We start from the raw sequence: 24,781 nt of genomic DNA on the forward strand, positions 1-24,781 counted from the left end.
CAGAAAATAAGCCAATATCACCCTTATTTGAGATATTTAATCTTACTTAGATTTTAGTTTTTGCAGTGTGGAGGGGACACATTCTTCCAACCAAACTAAAGTGTTCAGAAGTAGAAAAGGCTGTGGGCTTTCTGGATTGATAAAACGACTCTTTACGAAGCAGACGGGATAGGCACTAATGGACGTACGGCGCCAGCAAGGTTGCAGATTGGATTTACTCTGGCTGAGCCGGTCGCACGTTTTCAGTTAGAAGATGGACTTAAAATAAACTCTTAAACTTGCTGTCAGGCACACTGTTTGACAAATACTAACTCCAGCCAAAAGTCAAGAAGGTCTTCCACCAGAATGTTTGGTGCTATAAATCCATCATGTGCTTTCAACCTCATGCTTTTTAGAAGTATACAGTTTCAGTGTTGAACTGACCTTTGACTCTCACCATTATTTTTGTTCACCTCCTGTGTAAAGAATTTGAACAATTTCCCTTGTGGATCAATAAAGTTTGTCCAAGTCTAAAGGAGCTCATGAAAGTATGGAAAACTATCTTTAAACATACTATCTTTGAATAGTTCCCAAAGTCCCAGATTTAGCCCAGTGGTTCTCAAATGGGGGTACGCGTACCCCCTGGGTGTACTTGAAGGTATGCCAAGGGGTACGTGAGATTTTTAAAAAATATTCTAAAAATAGCAACGATTACAAAATAATTTATAAATATATTTATTGAATTATACTTAAATAAAATATGAATTTAATCGCACAAACTGTGAAGAGAAATACAACAATGCAATATTCAGTGTTGGCAGCTAGATTTTTTGTGGACATGTTCCATAAATATTGATGTTAAAGATTTGTTTTTTTGTGAAGAAATGTTAAGTGGAGGAGTTCAAGTACCTAGGAGTCTTGTTCACGAGTGAGGGAAAGGTGGATCGTGAGATCGACAGGCGGATCGGTGCGGCGTCTTCAGTAATGCGGACGTTGTACCGATCCGTTGTGGTGAAGAAGGAGCTGAGCCGGAAGGCAAAGCTCTCAATTTACCGGTCGATCTACGTTCCCATCCTCACCTATGGTCATGAGCTTTGGGTCATGACCGAAAGGATAAGATCACGGGTACAAGCGGCCGAAATGAGTTTCCTCCGCCGTGTGGCGGGGCTCTCCCTTAGAGATAGGGTGAGAAGTTCTGTCATCCGGGAGGAACTCAAAGTAAAGCCGCTGCTCCTTCACATCGAGAGGAGCCAGATGAGGTGGTTCGGGCATCTGGTCAGGATGCCACCCGAACGCCTCCCTAGGGAGGTGTTTAGGGCACGTCCAACCGGTAGGAGGCCACGGGGAAGACCCAGGACACGTTGGGAAGACTATGTCTCCCGGCTGGCCTGGGAACGCCTCGGGAACCCCGGGAAGAGCTAGACGAAGTGGCTGGGCAAAGGGAAGTCTGGGTTTCCCTGCTTAGGCTGTTGCCCCCGCGACCCGACCTCGGATAAGCGGAAGAAGATGGATGGATGGATGTTAAGAATTAAGTTCATGAATCCAGATGGATCTCTATTACAATCCCCAAAGAGGGCACTTTAAGTTGATGATTACTTCTATGTGTAGAAATCTTTATTTATAATTGAATCACAGTTTTTAGTTATTTTGATATCTTTTTTTCCAAATAGCTCAAGAAAGAACACTACAAATGAGCAATATTTTGCACTGTTAATCAATTTAATAAATCAAAAACTGATGACATAATGCTGTATTTTACTTTTTTATCTCTTTTTTTTCAACCAAAAATGCTTTGCTCTGATTAGGGGGTACTTGAATTAAAAAAAAGGTTCACAGGCTGTACTTCACTGAAAAAAAGGTTGAGAACCACTGATATAGGATATAAATAAATTATGTCATACATAGCATATGGTAATAGGAATAGAATATAAACATAATAGAAAAATAGAATATTAACTGTGATCCTCTTATGCAAATATAATGTAAAAACAATGACACCAAACCAAATAAAGCCCACTTCAGCAGAGTTGTGCAAGTGAAGTGTTCCCCCCCTGCGGAGGAGGTGATGAGGGTGGGGATGTTAGGGGGTGATTGGTATCTATTTCTCTGCATCTTCTGTTAGACTTTTCTGTTAGACTACTTTACTTCCTGCACATGCCCACACCCATTTCCTCCACCGGCTTCAACTGAGTCAGACATAGACACACTGCAGTGCCATTTGATTCAATTAACCGCCAGGGATCTCCTTTTCTTTGGTTTCTTCTTCTCCGAACACGATAGCCTCATGCCCAAAAATACCTGAAGCTGTCCCAGATGGAGGATACATGTAAGATCATCACACTCTTTTTCTGTACTGCAACTTAATGGATGATTATGTGTGACAGTATTCAGACAGTATTCTTCAACTTTGATTTATTGATTGAAACTTTTATTATTAGATTGTACAGTTCAGTACATATTCCGTACAAGTGACCACTAAATGGTAACACCTGAATACGTTTTTCAACTTGTTTAAGTCGGGGTCCACGTTAATCAATTCATGGTACAAATATATACTATCAGCATAATACAGTCATCACACAAGTTAATCATCAGAGTATATACTTTGAATTATTTATATTATTTACAATCCGGGGGGTGTGGGGGGGTCAGGTTGGGTTGCTATCAGCATAAACTGTTCATATGTGTTTAATGCAAGGTCTTTAAAGCCATGCTTGCTTTGGGAATAATTAAAACATCTAGTGACCTCTGACCTCACTAATGATCTTCTAAAGATCTTTTGTCCTAGATGCCACTCTTACTGATCTTTCTCGTCATTTCCGTTCGCTCGTGGTTGCGAGGCAGGGCGCCTTCATGAAGAATGCCGCTTCCTTGCAGCTCGTCAGCGCTGGCGTGTTCATGCCTCAGTAGTTTGATTTTTTTTCTTCGCGTATAGAGCCACAAGGGTAAGGACTAAAGCTAACCTGACCAGTTGGGATGATTGCTGTCCTGTTTTATTTCCTCTGATGGTCACAGTCAGCTGTTTGGTCATGAAAAAAATTGAGGTCAACACATTAAAAGCCCTATCCATCTATGCAAAGCAATGAGAGATATCATGCACTGCGAAAAGTGAAACATAAGTAAGATGAAATATCTCAAATAAGGCTGATATTTGCTTATTTTCTGTCTGATAAAGATCATTCTTCTCACTAAGCAGATTTTAGTGTTTTACTTGTTTTAAGGGTTTTGGTCCTACATGATCTCAGTAAGATATGACAGCTTGTAGCTGAGATTTGGTGACCTATATTGAGTAAAACATGCTTGTAACTATTTTTGTCCAAATGTCCAACAAAACCCAGCAATGGTGCACAGGAAGACGTCAAAAGTCCCAATTCTGTCCAAAATACCTCCTCGGGTTCCAGTTTCACGAGTCCCGCCGCCGGCCGCAGAGGTCCCAGGATGCAAAAAATGTCCAAAACGCACCCGGCAAAGCCTCATGGGAAGTGGGGGAGAAAAGTGAGAGAAGTCTGCAAAGTCCCAAAAATTTTCAAAATACCGACCCAGGTTCGAGTCCCGCACAAATACCAGGATGCCCAAAATGTCCATAACACGCCCAGCCGAGGCCCACGGGGAGGGGGGATGAAAGTTGGAAAAGTCGGTAAAAGTCCCCAAAATTTTCTGAATACCTACCCAGGTTCGAGTCCCACATAGATTTTTAAACATTTTAAAGACTTTTCTCACTTTTTTTCCCCGCCTTCCCGTGGGACTTTGCTGGGTGCGTTTTGGATACCTTGGGCATCCCGACCGGCGGTGGGACCTGTGGGTCTCGAACCTGGGTAGGTATTTAGAACTTTTTTGGGACTTTTGCTGACTTTTCCAACAGTTACGGTACTAAGTACTGTACTGTATCAGTACCACAATAATCTAATCATTTTGGTATCAGTATATAATCGATACCACAATGATTAGATTATTTTATTGTTTGGGTGAGTTTGGTGTTCATGTTCATTACCCAAGTAAGAACTTTGTATTCATTAATTACCAAAATGGATACATGGATGATACAGCAGAGGATTGGGAGAATGTCACGTGGTCAGATGAAACCAAAATAAAACTTTTTGGTATAAACTCAACTCATCGTGTTTGGAGGAAGAATAATACTGAGTTGCATCCCAAGAACACCATACCTACTGTGAAGCATGGGGGTGGAAACATCATGCTTTGGGGCTGTTTTTCTGCTAAGGGGACAGGACGATTGATCCGTGTTAAGGAAAGAGTGAATGGGGCCATGTATCGTGAGATTTTGAGCCAAAACCTCCTTCCATCAGTGAGAACTTTGAATACTTATTTTCCACCATAATTTACAAATAAATTCTTTAAAATTCCTACAATGTGAATTCCTGGATTTTTTTGTTCACGTTCTGTCTCTCACAGTTGAAGTGTACCTATGATGAAAATTACAGACCTCTGTCATCATTTTAAGTGGGAGAACTTGCACAATCGGTGGCTGACTAAATACTTTTTTTTCCCCACTGTATGTGTGTGTGTGTGTATATATATATAAGAAATACTTGAAAATACATATGCCCCCCCCCCCATGCATGTTATTTGCCCTGTTTGCCTTATCAGCTGGGACCAGAACGGGTTGACCATACTTGTGTCTCCAGATAATATTAAAATAGTTGGTACTTTAGACCGTTGTTTTTCTTTTTTCAGCATCAACAATTAAACCTTTTTTTCTCTCTCTCTTCCTTTTGATTCCAGCATGGTGCCTTAGGCTTTTACCAGTTATCTTCTTCTTCGTCTCCTTTGTCGCCTACTACTGTTCCTATGCCATAATTCAGAGGTAAACACACACACTTGTACACACGCACACTGTTATTTGTCACTTTACACCAAAAAGCTCTCGAGGTCTGTAAAACGCTGAACAATTCCTAAAGGTAATGAATTCCAAAACAACGTTAATGTTTTTGCAGTTTTATTCAAGGCTCTTTTTTTTTTTTTAACACAATTTAGTAGCAGCAATTGTCACTCTTTTGGTGATTGTGTCTGTTCCAGCTACACAGGCACCAGCAAGTATGTCTTCAGCAGCAAGTCTCCGTGTGGTGGCTGGTTGACGCAGAAGAAGTGGGAGAGCCTGAACTTAAGGTGCGTCACCTCTTTGTTTTTAACTGGGGAGGAAGCTGTGTATGGTTTATAGGGGCTGCCGGGCATTTTGGATTTGAACAAAAAGGTGCTTGGTTTTTTTGAAGTAGTTCATTGTAGAACATAGCACATGCTTCCATTTGCGCATGATAAAAGTGCATTCTTAGGTTCTCACAGCCCAGTTATTTTCTGCTAAATCCATTCCTTTGTTTCTTAGTTTACTCAGCTGTACAATCACAAGCCACTACATTAGGTACTGCATGGCTAAAAAACAAAAAAAACTGCAAGTTATAAGCTGTCACATGAGAGATCAAACATCATAGGGCGTTCTTGACTTGTATACACCAAAAAATGTTTTACCGCTTGTCCCTTTTGGGGTCACGGGGGGTGCTGGGGCCTATCTCAGCTGCATTCGGGCGAAAGGCGGCGTACACCCTAGACAAGTCGCCACCTCATCCCAGGGTATCTGCGGATCCTTAAAAAGTCTTAAATTCATGTATCTAAAATTAAGGCCTTAAAAAGTGTTAAATTTATTAGAAATTCCTAAAATGGTCTTAAATTCAGTACTCAATGGTCTTAAATTGTCAGGCCAGTTTTTTTTTCGGGGCACGTCTTTGAGTAAAAGTTACGGCACGTGCCGTCTCTGAGTAAAAGTGAGTGATTTCAGCTCACTCATTTTTTCTTTGTATCTCTTCAAGAGATACAAAGAAAAAATGAGTGAGCTGAAAAAAATAGAGGCAGAACTCGTGAATGAGAACAGCCAGCTGAGGCTCATTTGAGTGTGTGTTCAGTGTTTTGTTGTTGTTATAATACTGTTTTGCACTATAATTGCACTATTATTGACGGCATGGGGCAGTGGGAGGTTGTGGCCGTGCGCAACCCGAGGGCCCCTGGTTCAAATCCCACCTAGTACCAACCTCGTCACGTCCATTGTGTCCTGAGCAAGACACTTCACCCTTGCTCCTGATGGGTGCTGGTTGGCGCCTTGCATGGCAGCTCCCTCCATCAGTGTGTGAATGTTTGTGTGAATGGGTAAATGTGGAAGTAGTGTCAAAGCGCTTTGAGTACCTTGAAGGTAGAAAAGCGCTATACAAGTACAACCCATTTATTGACCAAATGTAATTTATTTTTACCCTCACCTCGGTTATTATGTTTTTACTGCCATTGGTGTTGGTTTGTTTGTTTTGGATGTCAAAGTTTTTGGATCCCTCAAGATTTTTGATAAGCTGTTTGGCAGAGTGGTGCTTATCAGTTTGTTTATTAATAAACATACAAAAAGTAAACTTGACTGATTGTCATTGAGGTGGCATTAAAAAGGCCTTAAAAAGTCTTAAATTTGACTTGCTGAAACCTGCAGATACCCTGAACACAGATAGACAGACAACATTCACACTCACATTCACACACTGGGGCCAATTTATTGTCCTTCTCAATTATTTGCTGTTACGCACCCCCTTAGAAAGAATACATTTTTTTGCGCTCCCCCACCTTCTGCTCTCAGACCGCAACTATATATAGTATGGATTGTTTGTTAAAATGTTACAAGTACACCTCTGCATAACACTGTATCCTCATTGACAGTAAGTAAAACAAAAAATAAAGACATTTTCCGAACTGTAGAGCGCACCCTGATGTTAGCCGCGCCCACTAAAGTTTAGAAGAAAAAAAATAATTTTCCGTATATTAGCCGCACTGGAATATAAGCCGCAGATATATGCTTTTTAAAAAATGAGTTATTTACACAGAAATATTTTGTAAATGTTTATTTACTTTATTTATTTCCAAACACTGTCTGACACAAGGCAGTAATATGGATGATCAAACAAAACATAAGTTGTCGTCATCAACCCAAGAGCTGCAGGGACTGCGTGGCGCAGTGGGGAGAGTGGCCGTGCGCAACCCGAGCGTCCCTGGTTCAATTCCCACCTAGTACCAACCTCGTCACGTCCGTTGTGTCCTGAGCAAGACACTTCACCCTTGCTCCTGATGTGTGCTGGTTGGCGCCTTGCATGGCAGCTCCCTCCATCAGTGTGTGAATGTGTGTGTGGATGGGTAAATGTGGAAGTAGTGTCAAAGCGCTTTGAGTACCTTGAAGGTAGAAAAGCGCTATACAAGTACAACCCATTTATCATTTATTTATTCTATGTGTCATACTTGATCATTTCGCGATATTGCCATATTTTTGCTGAAAGGATTTAGTAGAGAACATCCACGATAAAGTTCGCAACTTTTGGTGCTGATAAAAAAAGCCTTGCCTGTACCGGAAGTAGCAGACAATATGAGCGTGACCTCACAGGTTGTGGAGCTCCTCACATCTGAATATTGTTTATAATCATAGCCACCAGCAGCAAGTACAATTCGGACCGAGAAAGCGACGATTTCCCCATTAGTTTGAGCGAAGATGAAAGATTTGTGGATGAGGAAAGTTAGAGTGAAGCACTGAAAAAAAAAGAAAAGGCGACGGCTCCAGGCGACGGCAGTGTGAGCGATTCAGATGTAATTAGACACATCCATCCATCCATTTTCTACCGCTTATTCCCTTTCAGGGTCGCGGGGGGCGCTGGTGCCTATCTCAGCTACAATCGGGCGGAAGGCAGGGTACACCCTGGACAAGTCTCCACCTCATCGCAGGGCCAACACAGACAGACAACATTTACACTCACATTCACACACTAGGGCCAATTTAGTGTTGCCAATCAACCTATCCCCAGGTGCATGTTTTTGGAAGTGGGAGGAAGCCGGAGTACCCGGAGGGAACCCACGCATTCACGGGGAGAACATGCAAACTCCACACAGAAAGATCCCGAGCCTGGATTTGAACCCAGGACTGCAGGAACTTCGTATTGTGAGGCAGACGCACTAACCCCTCTGCCACCGTGAAGCCGTAATTAGACACATTTACTCGGATAATTATGGAAAATCCCTTATCTGCTTATTGTGTTAATAGTGTTTTAGTGAGATTATAAAGTCATACTTGAAAGTCGGAGGGCTGCGGTGAACGCCAGTGTCTCTGAAAGAAGCCAATGGAGGAGCCAAGATCACAGCTGCCTTTTTGACAGCTGCAGGAGGAGGTCGCATAATCCACTCAAGTCTCTGGTAAGAGCCGACTTAATATCACAATTTTCCCATCCAAAAACTTGCTGGTTGACGTAGAGAAATACATGTTCGCTTGACCGCTCTGTGTTAAAGCTTCACAACAAACAAAGAAACAGCGGCTGTGTTTCTGTGCCAAAGACAGCTGCAATCCACCGCTTTACACCAACAGCATTCTTCTTTATAGTCTCCATTATTATTGAACAAGGTGCAATAGATTCAGCAACACAGATGTCCAAATTACTGTGTAATTATGCAATGAAAAGAGACGATTTTTAGCCGTAAGTGGTGCTGGGCTAATATGTCCGCTACAACCCGAGACGTCACAAACACGCATCATTCCGCGACGTATTCAACAAGAAACTCCGCGGGAATTCAGTGGTCAGTCAACCACTCTCTTTGTCTCTGCGGGTGGAGGCGGGCTCACTAGCTTACACACAAGGAAGTTCCAACTCATGAACCACAGGTAATGTTGTCAAAATGATCCCGATAAGCCCCAAAATCTTCTTCCTTATCCAATTTCTGACGTTACCTGAAAGTTTCATGGAAAAATCCGGCCATAACTTTTTTTAATTATGCTGCTAGCGGGCTATCTAACTTACCAACCAACCAATCGTTACAGTACTAACAGAGGTAAAAGTGATCTTAAATATTCAGGTAACATTTTGGTTTAAAATATTTGAGTTATGTCATGGAATATGTCCAAAGTACCAGTGTGGCTGCTATGCAAACTTTCATCTAGCCATTCATTTTGTACCGCTTGTCCCTTTTGGGGTGGCAGGGGTTCGCTGGAACCTATCTCAGCTACAATCGGGTGGAAGGCGGGGTACACCCTGGACAAGTCGCCACCTCATCGCAGGGCCAACACAGATAGACAGACAACATTCACACTCACATTCACACACTAGGGCCAATTTAGTGTTGCCAATCAACCTATCCCCAGGTGCATGTCTTTGGAAGTGGGAGGAAGCCGGAGTACCCGGAGGGAACCCACGCAGTCACGGGGAGAACATGCAAACTCCACACAGAAAGATCCCGAGCCCGGGATTGAACCCAGGACTACTCATGACCTTTGTATTGTGAGGCAGATGCACTAAACCAGGGGTGTTCAAACTTTTTCCACTTTGGGCCGCACACTGAAAAATCAGAGCAAGCGGGGGACATTTTAAAAACCAATACAATATATGTATAAAAAAATATACATTTAGGCCTCCACTCAGTTATGATCCCGGGGATCCCAAAGGGTTTTGGTCAAATTTTTTTTTATAAAAAACGTGTCATTATTCAGTATTAAAATTGTTATTATGCAAATTTTAAACCTCTAGATCAACATTGGAAAAAAAATGGAAAAAACACAAAATATGCAATATTTTCACACAATAACTTTTTTAGGTGGAATATATGAGATTATATAATAATTGGAGCCTTAATTTTGGATTTTGATTCATTACTATTTTTTGAGCAATGACACTTAAAAACAAATCACACTAAAATAATTGGGGATCCAAAAGTGTCCTACTCATTAAGGTGTTAAAAAATTAATTATACATTTTTTTGTACTGTTTACTTTTAGCACAATAATATCGAGATCAACTTCAGATATGTCCGTCAATTTTAAGTTTTATTGTTGTTTATGTTTTGTTTGTTTGTTTTACGCCCTTCTTTAAAAAAAAAAAACAGCTCAGTTTTTTAAATGGCAAAACATTAAATATACAACATTTTCCCCAAAAAATATCTCAAAGTGGAATATTTAATGTGACGTAATCAAAACTTTGAATAGGTCAATAATTCAAAATGACATTGATTTTGATTCATTATTATTTTTTAAAGAAAGAAACAGCCCGCATGGCAGCTTTGTGTTATGAAAGTAAGCTTTGCAACAATTTCTTGTTACATTTCACCTGTTTGCTCTTTTATACCACTCTACTTTGAGGCACACATTAAAAGCGTTACTAAAACGGCCTTCTTTCATCTCCGTAACATCGCTAAAATTCGCTCCATTTTGTCCACTAAAGACGCTGAGATCATTATCCATGCGTTTGTTACGTCTCGCCTCGACTACTGTAACGTATTATTTTCGGGTCTCCCCATGTCTAGCATTAAAAGATTACAGTTGGTACAAAATGCGGCTGCTAGACTTTTGACAAGAACAAGAAAGTTTGATCACATTACGCCTGTACTGGCTCACCTGCACTGGCTTCCTGTGCACTTAAGATGTGACTTTAAGGTTTTACTACTTACGTATAAAATACTACACGGTCTAGCTCCAGCCTATCTTGCCGATTGTATTGTACCATATGTCCCGGCAAGAAATCTGCGTTCAAAGGACTCCGGCTTATTAGTGATTCCCAAAGCCCAAAAAAAGTCTGCGGGCTATAGAGCGTTTTCCGTTCGGGCTCCAGTACTCTGGAATGCCCTCCCGGTAACAGTTCGAGATGCTACCTCAGTAGAAGCATTTAAGTCTCACCATAAAACTCATTTGTATACTCTAGCCTTTAAATAGACTCCCTTTTTAGACCAGTTGATCTGCCGTTTCTTTTCTTTTTCTTCTATGTCCCACTCTCCCTTGTGGAGGGGGTCCGGTCCGATCCGGTGGCCATGTACTGCTTGCCTGTGTATCGGCTGGGGACATCTCTGCGCTGCTGATCCGCCTCCGCTTGGGATGGTTTCCTGCTGGCTCCGCTGTGAACGGGACTCTCGCTGCTGTGTTGGATCCGCTTTGGACTGGACTCTCGCGACTGTGTTGGACCCATTATGGATTGAACTTTCACAGTATCATGTTGAACTTTCACAGTATCATGTTAGACCCGCTCGACATCCATTGCTTTCCTCCTCTCCAAGGTTCTCATAGTCATCATTGTCACCGATGTCCCACTGGGTGTGAGTTTTCCTTGCCCTTATGTGAGCCTACCGAGGATGTCGTAGTGGTTTGTGCAGCCCTTTGAGACACTAGTGATTTAGGGCTATATAAGTAAACATTGATTGATTGATTGATTATGTTTTTAATTTTTTTCAATTGTATTTTTAAAAACGTGCCGTGGGGCCGTTAAAAAATGACCAGCGGGCCGCACTTTGGACACCCCTGCACTAACCCCTGTGACACCGTGCTGCCCCGCTATGCAAACTTATATCTTTAAATATTTTTAAAACGTTCCTAAATGCACTATTTAAAAAAAATATATTAGTAGTATCAAGATATTTCATCTTACTTAGGGTTTTTGCCGCGTATGAGGACATATTGACCACGTACTTTGTTGCTAATACATTTTTGGCTTCACCACAAATGTGAGTGTTGCTCGCCACGCAAAAAAACCCAAAAACCATCCATCCATCCATCTTTTTCCGCTTATACAGGGTCAGGTCGCGGGGGCAGCAGCCTAAGCAGGGTAGCTCAGACTTTCCTCTCCCCAGCCACTTCGTCCAGCTCTTCCCGAGGCATTCCAAGGCCAGTCGGGAGACATAGTCTTCCCAACGTGTCCTGGGTCTTCCCCTTGCCCTAAACACCAAAGCAGAAAAATTTAGTTTTTTGTTTTTTTAATACTTTACATCCGTCATTTTCCATCTGTGGTTTGTCAGAATGTATCAAGGCCACTCTTGGTTGTTGTTTTTTTTTTTTATGATTCACATATGTCCTATGAATGTTTAAAGCTCCCGGATTCCAAGTTTTAGTTAGAGGTTTTATTTCTCTTTTTTTTTGCATGAAATCCACTAGTAGTTGTTGTCTTTAACAGTCACTGGGATGACCCCCCAGGCAATCACCAGTGGCATTTTGCCTAATTAAAGCCCTCCCCTAGAGATCTATCTCCACCTACCATGCAGTGCTGGTCACCACATGAGGCTCGTAAATGTCAAAAGACAGTTAGGTCGTAAACAGCTGGAGTCCACCGCCAGTCAGAAAACAACCGTTTCACACCAAAAATACAACATGCCACCTAAGTCTCGCTCTGTGGGCCTCAGTGAACGTTGTTTCGTTTTCCCCCTCCTCATGCCAAAAGGAGGATTTCAATGCACTTAAATGACATCATGTAAATGGCCTCGGTTGGCTTGTAACAGGCCCGTGTTACCTGGCTAATAGATACCAGAAACGCCTTGGTGGGGTTAAAGCGTCACCCAAGCACATCGAGACGTTTTCCACATGCGTTGAGCGTTCGCTGGCAGTGTAGTTTGTATTGTCTATTGTGTGCTTTCTGTCCTCATTCTTGTTGACGTGTACAATAATTAGTGCCGTGTGTGATGTGATATCTGTTGTTATTTCTCATGCAGCATTAGCAGACAAACACAGCTCTTTCTCAAACTGGAGGATTTCTTCTGGCGGGAACACGTGTCCAATTTGGCGCTACCTTACGGCATAAAAGGCAGTGGTACGTTGTTATTCGCTCCCCCTCATGATGTATTTATTCCTGTATAATAATCAAGACGAATCAACTTCTTTTGGTTGCATTTAAACCTTTTTTTTTCCTTCCAGAGATGCAACTACTGAAGGTTCTTGCAGTAACTAATTATCAGGTCCCAGCCATCATAGACAAGTAAGTGAAAGTGAAGTGACTCAAAGCGCTTCTCAGATTTTTCTGACAAATATTTATTTAAAAAAAACAAAAAAACATTTTATTCATATTTTTTTATTCAATAAACAGCGAGAAAATGAAAACCGTTAAATAAATAAGTTGTGTTTGAAATTTCCCTCACAGCTCAGGCCTACTTGCCAACCCTCCCGATTTTCCCGGTAGACTCCCGAGTTTCAGTGCCCCTCACAAAAATCTCCCGGTGCAACCATTCTCCCGATTTCCACCCGGACAACAATATTCGGGGGAATGCCTTAAAGGCACTGCACTGCAAAAAGTCAGTGTTCAAAAACAAGGAAAAAAAATTACAAAAATGAGACGTATTTTACTTGAACTAAGCAAAATTATCTGCCAATAGAAAAAGAACATTTGGCTTGTCAAGACTTTCCAAAACAAGTAAAATTAGCTAACCTCAATGAACCCCAAATACCTTAAAATAAGTATATTCTCACTAATAAGAAGTGCACTTTTCTTGGTAGATAAAAAATCTGTGACTTTTTTGCCCAATATGTTGAAAAATATTCTTAAATTAAGCTCCTGTAGAACTTTGTGGTGTCTGGCCTGGTTTTGTAGGCTGTCAGTACTGTCAGACCCCACACTGCAAGAAGTCAGTGTTCAAAAACAAGAAAAGAAATACAAAAATGAGGGGTATTTTACTTGAACTGAGCAAAATTATCTGCCAATAAAACAAGAAAATTTGGCTCGTGAAGACTTTCCAAAACAAGTAAAATTAGCTAACCACAATGAACCCCAAAATACCTTAAAATAAGTATATTCTCACTAATAACAAGTGCACTTTTCTTGATAGAAAAAAAAAAGACCTTTTTGCTTAATATGTTGAAAAATATTCTTAAGTAAATGCTAGTGCCATTATCTTGACATAATGATATGCGCTCGGAATCTTTTTTTTTCATGCTTGAAATAAGAAATGATGACTTTGAAAAAGTAGTTTTATACTTGTGTTAATGACACAGCTTTGCAACACTTGATATTCTACTTTCAAGCATGTTTTCCTCAATATAGGTCATCATCACATCTCAGCAACAAGCTGTAATATCTTACCGACCTCATTTAGGACCAAAACACTTAAAACAAGTAAAAGACTGGAAGATAAAATCTGCTTAGTGAGAAGAATAATCTTATCAGACAGAAAATAAGCAAATATCACCCTTATTCGGGATATTTAATCTTACTTAGATTTCAGTTTTTGCAGTGTGCCTTAAAGGTCCTCTACAACCTGTCGTCACGTCCGCTTTTCCTCCATACAAACGGCGTGCTGGCCCAGTCATATAAGATCTGCGGCTGCTACTACACACATAAGTGACAGCCATACAGGTCACACTGAGGGTGGCCGTATAAACAACTTTAACACTGTTACAAATATGCGCCACACTGTGAACCCACACCAAACAAGAATGACAAACACATTTCGGGAGAACATCCGCACCGTAACACAACATAAACACAACAGAACAAATAGCCAGAACCCCCAGCAGCACTAACTCTTTTGGGACGTTACAATATACACCCCGGCTACCATCAAAACCTGACGTGGGCCCCCATCTCCAGGATTCGGAGGTCTCAAGGTTGGCAAGTATGAGCTCAGTGCCAAGACAGTGTCTGTACACAAAATTTGTAAAACAAAACATGGCCGCAATCAAACAAAACATCTTTGCAGAGGCATTGTCAGGACAACTAATTGTAAAGAATTAGTTGTTGACCACTTTTCAAAAGTCTATACAACAAAGCCGCTCCACGTTCAAACTGCTTCCACAGTGGAGTGTTTTAAGTCTTGTCTTAAGACCCACTTTTATTCTTTGGCTTTTAACACTACGTGAGTTGTGTGGTCCTCTGTTCTCTGTTGTCCTCTGTGTTTTTTATACACTTTGATTTCTATTTTACTGTTTTAATTGATTTTACCCTTTAAAATAGTTTTTAATCATATTTGTTTTTATATTGTTTTTATTGGTTTTATATTTATTTATTTTTTGTTTTTATTCAGTCATTGGTGGAGCATAATATATATATATATATATATATATATATATATATACTTTTTTTTTAATTTAATTTGATTTATTTATTTATTTATTTTTTTACAATTGTTTTTAACATGGCTGTGCAGCACTTTGGAAACGTTATTGTTGTTTAAATGTGTTATATAAATAAAGTGGATTGGATTGGATTGGATTGGGAAATGTAATGTTTTTTTGTTTTTTAAATGTGGATTAAAAAAAAGGGTCTGTTTCTTGTTGCCTGTATTTTTTTTCCCTATTAAATGAAGAAATAAAGATATAGAAAAATATTATAAAACTGTGATATTTATGTACAGTAGGCTAGCATGTCTTACAGACCACGACCCATAGGTGGGACAACAAATGTGACTGTTTTTTTTTTTAGGTCTCATAAGTCAGTCCCATTTACAGTATGTTCGTGTTCTGTCCTTTTTTTTTCAGCCTCGAATGCAGAACCTGTGTTGTCATCGGCAACGGCTTCGCCATTAAAAACACTTCCTCAGGAGGCATCATTAACAAATATGATGTGGTCATTCGGTAAGCATGCTTTCTCCTAATAATTCCTGCAATCCACTTGGTAATGCCATCTAGTTATTTGTTCCCTTTTAAATCGTGTAGAAAAAAACGGATTATTGTTTACCAGTGATCTCAATACAATCGTCAACAATTTGATTTGGAATTTGACACTTTTAACTTGTCTCTGCAGTTAACAATATTTCACTAGAATCTTTTTTTTTTTCTGAATAGAAAAAGTCAGAAAAAACATTTTGTGTTGTTGGGCATGAATGTGCAAGTTCGAATCTGCCTTAACGGCCTTTGGAATGGACACATTGAGTCGTTCTAAGCCGCTTTCAAACAGCCAGCCTGTTGGCGTGGCGACAATGCATTTTTGTCCCCCCATCATCGAAACTCGGCCCCCTCCCTCTCTTCTACTCTCTCCTCTGACAAGAGAAGCATTTGCAGGGCCAAGTAGGCTATTGATGGTCAGGATTTATTGCATGCCCTGGAGTTTGGCATCATCTGATTTGTTGTGCCACAAACACAACTTACAACTTTTAAGGCTTGCGTGCAACCAAACATGGTCAAGGGGTTAGTTTAGTGCAGGGGTCGGCAACCCACGGCTCCGGAGCCTCATGCGGCTCTTGGATCACTCTAATGTGGCTCAGCTGCATACTTACCACCCCCCCCATTATACCGGGACGTTTTCCATATTTCACTGCCTCTTGCAGGAATCTTCCCAGAATTACATTCTCATTATTTCACCCAGACAACAGTATTAAGGCTGTTTCTTGGAGGCAATGCCTTCAGCGTCCTCTCGACAATGTCGTAGCGTCCACTTTAATACTATCTGAGTGCCGGCCGGCCACATCTAGCGTGCGACTGCTAACTCAACGCACATGCCACTGTTGTTCAACAGCCATACAGGTTACACTGAGGGTTGTGATATAAACAACTTTAGCACTCTTACAAATATGCGCCACACTGTGAACCCACACCAAACAAGAATGGCAAACACATTCCGGGAGAACATCCGCACTGTAACACATTATAAAAGCAACATAACAAATACCCAGAATCCTATTTGTCATAACTATTCCGGGCTCCATTATACACCCCCCACTACCACCCCCGGCGTCGGTGGAGGTGGGCGGCGTTTGGTGCTAGTGTGGATGTATCTTGGTCCCTGGAAGAGTAGGGATTTCCTTCGGATTTTGGGTATTTGTTATGTTGCGTTTATGTTGTGTTACAGTCCGGATGTTCTCCCGAAATGTGTTTGTCATTCTTGTTTGGTGTGGGTTCACAGTGTGGCACATATTTGTAAGAGTGTTAAAGTTGTTAATCAATCAATCAATCAATGTTTATTTATATAACCCCAAATCACAAATGTCTCAAAGGACTGCACAAATCATTACGACTACAACATCCTCGGAAGAACCCACAAAAGGGCAAGGAAAACTCACACCCAGTGGGCAGGGAGAATTCACATCCAGTGGGACGCCAGTGACAATGCTGACTATGAGAAACCTTGGAGAGGACCTCAGATGTGGGGGTTATATCAAAACCCTCAGTGTGACCTGTATGGCTTTTGAGTAAGTATGCCTTGCAGTCGCTTATGTGTGTCTGCAGAAGCCACATACAATATGCGAACGGCCTAGTAAGCTGTTTGTTACGGTTGTGGAGGGCGTTAAATGCATTGTCACCATTGCACACCCTTATTATTTTTGTTTGGGTGAAAACCAGAGAGAAAGGTAGCTCTGAAACTCTGTAATCTCCCGGAAAAATTGAGATGGTTGGCAAATGTGAGGTTGTCAAGCATTCAAATAAAACTCACGCTAATAATAAATTGTCGTATTAAGGTGCGGGCCGTGTGTCTGAGACCCCTGGTAAATACATAGCACAAAGCAAAACAAAACTTTGTACGCTGTGTTATTTCATTTTAAATTTCGAGAGTCTTGTGGCTCCCATAGTTTTCTTTATTTTGTGAAACGGGTCAACATGGCTCTTTGAGTAGTAAAGGTTTCCGACCCCTGGTTTAGTGGTATTAAATCATTTTATAATGCTAATGAAAAATTACATTTTTTTCTTACTAAAGAGAAGGGGGAACATGTAAAACGTGTTTATTGGACCCTATGCCGCAAATTACTGTATACTCAAAGTCCGATATAACAGTGGTTCTCAACCTTTTTTCAGTGATGTACCCCCTGTGAACATATTTTTAATTCAAGTTCTTCCCGAATCAGAGCAAAGCGTTTTTGTTTGGAAAAAAAGAGATAAAGAAGTAAAATACAGCACTGTCTTCAGTTTCTGATTTATTAAATTGTATAACAGTGCAACATATTGCTCATTTGTAGTGGTCTTTCTTGAACTATTTGGAAAAAAAGATATAAAAATAACTAAAAACTTGTTGAAAAATAAAGTGATTCAATTATAAATAAAGATTTCTACACATAGAAGTAATCATCAACTTAAAGTGCCCTCTTTGGGGATTGTAATAGAGATCCATCTGGATTCATGAACTTAATTCTAAACATTTCTTCACAAAAAAAGAAATCTTTAACATCAATATTTATGGAGCATGTCCACAAAAAATCTAGCTGTCAACACTGAATATTGCATTGTTGTATTTTTTTTATCAGTTTATGAACCTACATTCAAATTTTGTTGAAGTATTATACAATAAATATATTTATAAAGGATTTTTGAATTGTTGCTATTTATAGAATATTTAAAAAAAAATCTTACGTACCCCTTGGCATACCTTCAAGTACCCCCAGGGGTACGCGTACCCCCATTTGGGAACCACTGATATAGAACATTGCGTTACATAGAGCGTTGCGTTATATCAGACCATGTTACATCAAACTTTAGATGTACTGTATGCATTGTTGTACTATTGTATACAATTTGATACCTGCACATTTTAATATTGGTAAATGCAATACCATATAAAGTATGTTTTTGCCAAATCTATTTGTTTGGGCGTGTGATTATCCAATTTGCAAAATTGGTCGTAAGACATTTGTAAAAAGTGAGTAAAAAACTTGAAAACAAAACATTATGTTCAGAAAAGCAAATGAGCTTTCTTCTGTTGCTCCTTTTCTTTTTCTTTTTCTTTTTCTTTTATTAATAAAGCAATCTTGCCTTCCTTTATACTTCCTCCAAACGAGTTGTTTAGAATTTGCACAACCTGTAATGTTTTTATAACTTGCGATGTCAGGGAATATCATACTTGCCAACCTTGAGACCTCCAAATTCGGGAGATTGGGAGGACACGCTGGGGGGGGCGAGGTATTGGTAGCGGGGGTGGGGGGGTGTATATTGTAGCATCCCGGAAGAGTTAGTGGCTGCAAAGGGTTCTGGGTATTTGTTCTGTTGTGTTTAGGTTGTGTTACGGTGCGGATGCTCTCCCGAAATGTGTTTGTCATTCTTGTTTGGTGTGGGTTCATAGTGTGGCGCATATTTGTAACAGTGGTGAAGTTCCTTATACGGCTACCCTCAGTGTGACCTGTATGGCTGGTGACCAAGTATGCTTGCATTCACTTGTGTGTGTGAAAAGCCGTAGATATTATGTGATTGGGCAGGCATGCATTGGCAATGCCTGAAAGGGCGGAAATCGGGAGAAATTCGGGAAAATGGTTGCCCCGGGAGATTTTCGGGAGCGGCACTGAAATTCAGGAGTCTCCCGGGAAAATCGGGAGGGTTGGCAAGTATAGGGAATATGCGCCAATCTGCCATTGTAGTTCGACGCCGTAGTAAATAAGCTACTTCTTTTTCTGCATTGTGTGGCAGACTGGCTCGTACATGCACATTAATCCTGCGCTGTTGCCGTTTCTAAGACAAAGTAGCGCATAATTCTAACTTTTATTGTCAGTAGACTACATTTGGAATCGCTAAAAACTACAACATTTGTGACGGGGAGAGGACGCTGTCAAAGTACAGCCACGTAAATAACACTGCCCATAAAACGGCGCATCCTGAAAAGAGGGTCAGAAAGCGGCTTGAAGATTGTCTGTAAAACATAATCCGTGCAACATTTTGACCAAAGAACCACCATTATATGTTATGTAGACCACATGGTAGTATTTTAAATGTAGAAAAAAATATATATAAATATGATCCCTTTAAGTGTGCTAACTAATCATTTTGCATAATTGTCTTTATGAATATGAAGAATATATGCTAATCATCTGAAAGCCCACAATATTGGGAGGAGAAAATGCAAATACATATAACACACATAGTGTGATCTATCAAGACTGAAACTGTTCTGCAGCCGCTGTTTTGTGTCTTTATTTAGTACGTCTAGAAAGGACGTGCAAGTTCTCAACATATTCGAAGTGTCAGAAATACAAATATTAGACAGTCTATTCAGTAATATAATTTTAAATTTTTTTTAGCTGATGGATGTCTGAAGGGGCTGATTAAAACAAAATTCCATGGATGCATTTTGGTGTCTGCCGGCGTTTGTTTTTCCATGTAGAAGGGATTTTATCAACATATCTTCTTTATGAAAAAACTGTATTGCAATTTCTTGCGCATTTAACATTTCAGGGGCCGCTCGCAGTAAGTGCCAGCATCTTCCATGAGCAAAACGATTCTGCTGTACAGTGCAGGACTGCCTCTAAAATCCCCAGAAAAAAAGTGTTAAATCAATCAATCAATCAATGTTTACTTGTATAGCCCTAAATCACTAGTGTCTCAAAGGGCTGCACAAACCACCACGACATCCTCGGTAGGCCCACATAAGGGCAAGGAACACTCACACCCAGTGGGACATTGGTGACAATAATGACCCAGTGGGACGTCGGTGACAATGATGACTATGAGAACCTTGGAGAGGAGGAAAGCAATGGATGTCGAGCGGGTCTAACATGATACTGTGAAAGTTCAATCCATAATGGATCCAACACAGTCGCAAGAGTCCAGTCCAAAGCGGATCCAACACAGCAGCGAGAGTCCCGTTCACAGCGGAGCCAGCAGGAAACCATCCCAAGCGGAGGCGGATCAGCAGCGCAGAGATGTCCCCAGCCGATACACAGGCAAGCAGTACATGGCCACCGGATCGGACCGGACCCCCTCCACAAGTTCGAGTGGGACATAGAAGAAAAAGAAAAGAAACGGCAGATCAACTGGTCTAAAAAGGGAGTCTATTTAAAGGCTAGAGTATACAAATGAGTTTTAAGGTGAGATTTAAATGCTTCTACTGAGGTGGCATCTCGAACTGTTACCGGGAGGGCATTCCAGAGTAGTGGAGCCCGAACGGAAAACGCTCTATAGCCCGCAGACTTTTTTTGGGGTTTGGGAATCACTAATAAGCCGCAGTCCTTTGAACGCAGATTTCTTGCCGGGACATATGGTACAATACAATCGGCAAGATAGGATGGAGCTAGACCGTGTAGTATTTCATACGTAAGTAGTAAAACCTTAAAGTCACATCTTAAGTGCACAGGAAGCCAGTGCAGGTGAGCCAGTACAGGCGTAATATGATCAAACTTTCTTGTTCTTGTCAAAAGTCTAGCAGCCGCATTTTGTACCAACTGTAATCTTTTAATGCTAGACATGGGGAGACACGAAAATAATACGTTACAGTAGTCGAGGCGAGACGTAACAAACGCATGGATAATGATCTCAGCGTCTTTAGTGGACAGAATGGAGCGACTTTTAGCGATATTACGGAGATGAAAGAAAGCCGTTTTAGTAACGCTTTTAATGTGTGCCTCAAAGGAGAGAGTTGGGTCGAAGATAATACCCAGATTTTTTACTGTGTCGCCTTGTTTAATTGTTTGGTTGTCAAATGTTAGAGTTGTATTATTAAATAGAGTTCGGTGTCTAGCAGGACCGATAATCAGCATTTCCGTTTTTGTGGCGTTGAGTTGCAAAAAGTTAACGGACATCCATTGTTTAATTTCATTAAGACACGCCTCCAGCTGACTACAATCCGGCGTGTTGGTCAGCTTTAGGGGCATGTAGAGTTGGGTGTCATCAGCATAATAGTGAAAGCTAATACCGTATTTGCGTATGATGTCACTTAGCGGCAGCATGTAGAGACTGAAGAGTGCAGGGCCAAGGACCGAACCCTGGGGAACTCCACACGTTACCTTAACGTAGTCCGAGGTCACATTGTTATGGGAGACACACTGCATCCTATCAGTAAGATAACGGTCCGTGTTTCAAAACATATCAAAACGCCACAGGTAGGAGCATGGCGACCTAAATTTGCAATAAATGATTGTCCTCACGGTAAATAAGGCAGTCTGCAGCAGTTATCAATTGCACACAGAATCTTAGTAGATCACGCGCAACGCTCACAACTATAGTATATGCCAGTGGTTGTCAAATGGGGGTACGCGTACCCCTGGGGGTACTTGAAGGTATGCCAAGGGGTACGTGAGAGTTTTTATAAATATTCTAAAAATAGCAACAATTAAACAATCCTTTATGAATATATTTATTAAATAATACTTCAACAAAATATAAATGTAAGTTCATAAACTGTGAAAAGAAATGCAACAATGCAATATTCAGTGTTGACAGCTAGATTTTTTGAGGACATGTTCCATAAATATTGATGTTAAAGATTTCTTTTTTTGTGAAGAAATGTTTAGAATTAAGTTCATGAATCCAGATGGATCTCTATTACAATCCCCAAAGAGGGCGCTTTAAGTTGATGATTACTTCTATGTGTAGAAATCTTTATAACTGGATCACTTGTTTATTTTTATATCTTTTTTTCCAAATAGTTCAAGAAAGAACAATGCAAATGAGCAATATTTTGCACTGTTATACAATTTAATAAATGAGAAACTGATGACATAGTGCTGTATTTTACTTCTTTATCTCTTTTTTCAACCAAAAAAGCTTTGCTCTGATTAGGGGGTACTTGAATTGAAAACATTTTCAAAGGGGGTACATCACTGAAAAAAGGTTGAGAACCACTGGTATATGCAATATTATACACTGCAAAAAGTCAGTGTTCAAAAACAAGAAAAAGAAATACAAAAATGAGGGGTATTTTATTTGAACTAAGCAAAATTATCTGCCAATAGAACAAGAAAATTTGGCTTGTCAAGACTTTCCAAAACAAGTAAAATTAGCTAAACTCAATGAACCCAAAAATACCTTAAAATAAGTATATTCTCACTAATGACAACTGTACTACTATATGAGTACGTATTTTCCATTGTTTCATTGAAAATAAAACAGCAAAGTCCATTTGGCTGTCATCTGTTTTATTATGAGACACAATTGTGTCAAAGTCATGATTTTTTTTTTCCTGCTTGAAACAAGAAATGATTACTTAAAAAAAGGAGTTTTATACTTGTGTTGATGGCACGGCTTTGCAACAGTTGATATTCTAGTTTCAAGCATGTTTTACGCAATATAGGTCGTTAAATCTCAGCAACAAGCTGTAATATCTTACTGAGATCACTAACGACCGAAACACTTAAAAAAAGTAAAACATCTAACATAAAATCTGCTTCGTGAGAAGAATTATCTTATCAGACAGAAAATAAGCAAATATCACCCTTATTTGAGATATTCAATCTTACTTCGATTTCAGTTTTTGCAGTGTAGTTCACTTAGTATTTGGACCTTAGTAGAATGTAACCATGTGATTTTTACCTCCAAAATCCCTACCCCAGGTTGAACGACTCTCCCATAAGGGGCTACGAGGAAGATGTGGGGAACAAGACCACCATGAGGTTCTTCTACCCAGAGTCCGCCTCCTACAACCCAGGCTTGAACAACGAGGCCGGCACCCTCATGGTCTTGGTGCCGTTCAAGCAACAGGATCTACGGTGGCTCAAGGAGATCCTCTACAATGAGAAGAGGGTACAGGAATAATCGTTTACTGCTTCCCCCCTTAACCTTTTTTGGCCAAGCATATCAGGGACAAGCACCTAGGGCAGGGGGAGGGAACCTCTGGCTCTAGAGCCACATGCGGCTCTTTTGATGACTGCATCTGGCTCTCAGATACATCTTAGCTGACATTACTTAACACGATAAGTAATGAATAATTCCGCTGGTAATCACAGTGTTAAAAATAACGTTCAATATATAAAACATTCTCATGCATTTTAATCCATCCATCCGGTTTTTTTTTACCGCACCTGTTCATGAAGGAAGATTAATAGTAAGAAGTATTTTATTTATCATTGGTTAGCTTCAAAATGAAAATGTTATTAAAAAGAATGAGAGACTTGTTATACTCTAAAAATGTCGGTCTTACTTAAAAATGCACGCATTTAGTTGTATTCAGTGTTAAAAAAAAATATTACTGTATTTTTCGGACTATAACTCGCAGTTTTTGTCATAGTTTGCGACTTATACTCAGGAGCGACTTATGTGTGAAATGATTAACACATTACTGTAAAATATCAAATATTATTTAGCTCATTCACGTAAGAGACTAGACGTATAAGATTTCATGGGATTTAGCGATTAGGAGTGACGGATTGTTTGGTAAACGTATATCATGTTGTATATGTTATAGTTATTTGAATGACTCTTACCATCATATGTTACGTTAACACACCAGGCACCTTCTCAGTTGGTTATTTATGCGTCATATAACGTACACTTATTCAGCCTGCTGTTCACTATTCTTTATTTTAAATTGCCTTTCAAATGTCTATTCTTGGTGTTGGGTTTTATCAAACAAATTTCCCCCAAAAATGCGACTTATACTCCAGTGCGACTTATACAGTGGGGCAAAAAAGTATTTAGTCAGCCAGCGATTGTGCAAGTTCTCCCACTTAAAATGATGACAGAGGTCTGTAATTTTCATCATAGGTACACTTCAACTGTGAGAGACAGAATGTGGGGGAAAAAAATCCAGGAATTCACATTGTAGGAATTTTAAATAATTTATTTGTAAATTATAGTGGAAAATAAATATTTGGTCAACCATTCAAAGCTCTCACTGATGGAAGGAGGTTTTGGCTCAAAATCTCACGATACATGGCACCATTCATTCTTTCCTTAACACTGATCAGTCGTCCTGTCCCCTTAGCAGAAAAACAGCCCCAAAGCATGATGTTTCCACCCCCATGCTTCACAGTAGGTGTGGTGTTCTTTGGATGCAACTCAGTATTCTTCTTCCTCCAAACACAAGGAGTTGAGTTTGTACCAAAATGGATACATGGATGATACAGCAGAGGATTGGGAGAATGTCATGTGGTCAGATGAAACCAAAATATAACTTTTTGTTGAACAATTATATGAGAAATTGTATGGAATCAAATCTAATACAGTCGTGTGATGCCTAAAGATTCATAGCCCTTTTCCCAGGATTGAATTCTGTTAAATTTCCAAGTATTTGTTCATGTAAGCTTCTTGTGAATCATTGCACACAGAAAAACAGCCCCAAAGCATGATGTTTCCACCCCCATGCTTCACAGTAGGTGTGGTGTTCTTGGGATGCAACTCAGTATTCTTCTTCCTCCAAACACGACGAGTTGAGTTTATACCAAACTGGATACATGGATGATACAGTAGAGGATTGGG

The 24,781-nt window shown here is 40.2% G+C and overlaps 1 protein-coding gene across 3 annotated transcripts in view; it reads left to right on the forward strand.

Moving 5' to 3' along the window:
- The window catches only part of st3gal4 (ST3 beta-galactoside alpha-2,3-sialyltransferase 4), a 94,055-nt gene that overhangs the window by 50,713 nt on the left and 18,561 nt on the right, over positions 1-24,781 (forward strand). For 2 of the 3 annotated variants that reach the window (XM_061878736.1, XM_061878734.1), the window contains exons 3-8: positions 4,723-4,804; positions 5,017-5,106; positions 12,460-12,557; positions 12,662-12,722; positions 15,215-15,310; positions 22,918-23,107. In XM_061878736.1, the coding sequence (XP_061734720.1) occupies positions 4,723-4,804; positions 5,017-5,106; positions 12,460-12,557; positions 12,662-12,722; positions 15,215-15,310; positions 22,918-23,107 (617 nt within the window). Of the gene's footprint in view, positions 1-1,821; positions 2,306-4,722; positions 4,805-5,016; positions 5,107-12,459; positions 12,558-12,661; positions 12,723-15,214; positions 15,311-22,917; positions 23,108-24,781 lie in introns of those variants that run through there. The other variant, XM_061878735.1, reaches the window with a different exon arrangement.

The sequence above is a fragment of the Nerophis ophidion genome, linkage group LG18 (genome assembly GCF_033978795.1).
Source record: "Nerophis ophidion isolate RoL-2023_Sa linkage group LG18, RoL_Noph_v1.0, whole genome shotgun sequence".
Classification (NCBI taxonomy): Eukaryota; Metazoa; Chordata; class Actinopteri; order Syngnathiformes; family Syngnathidae; genus Nerophis; species Nerophis ophidion.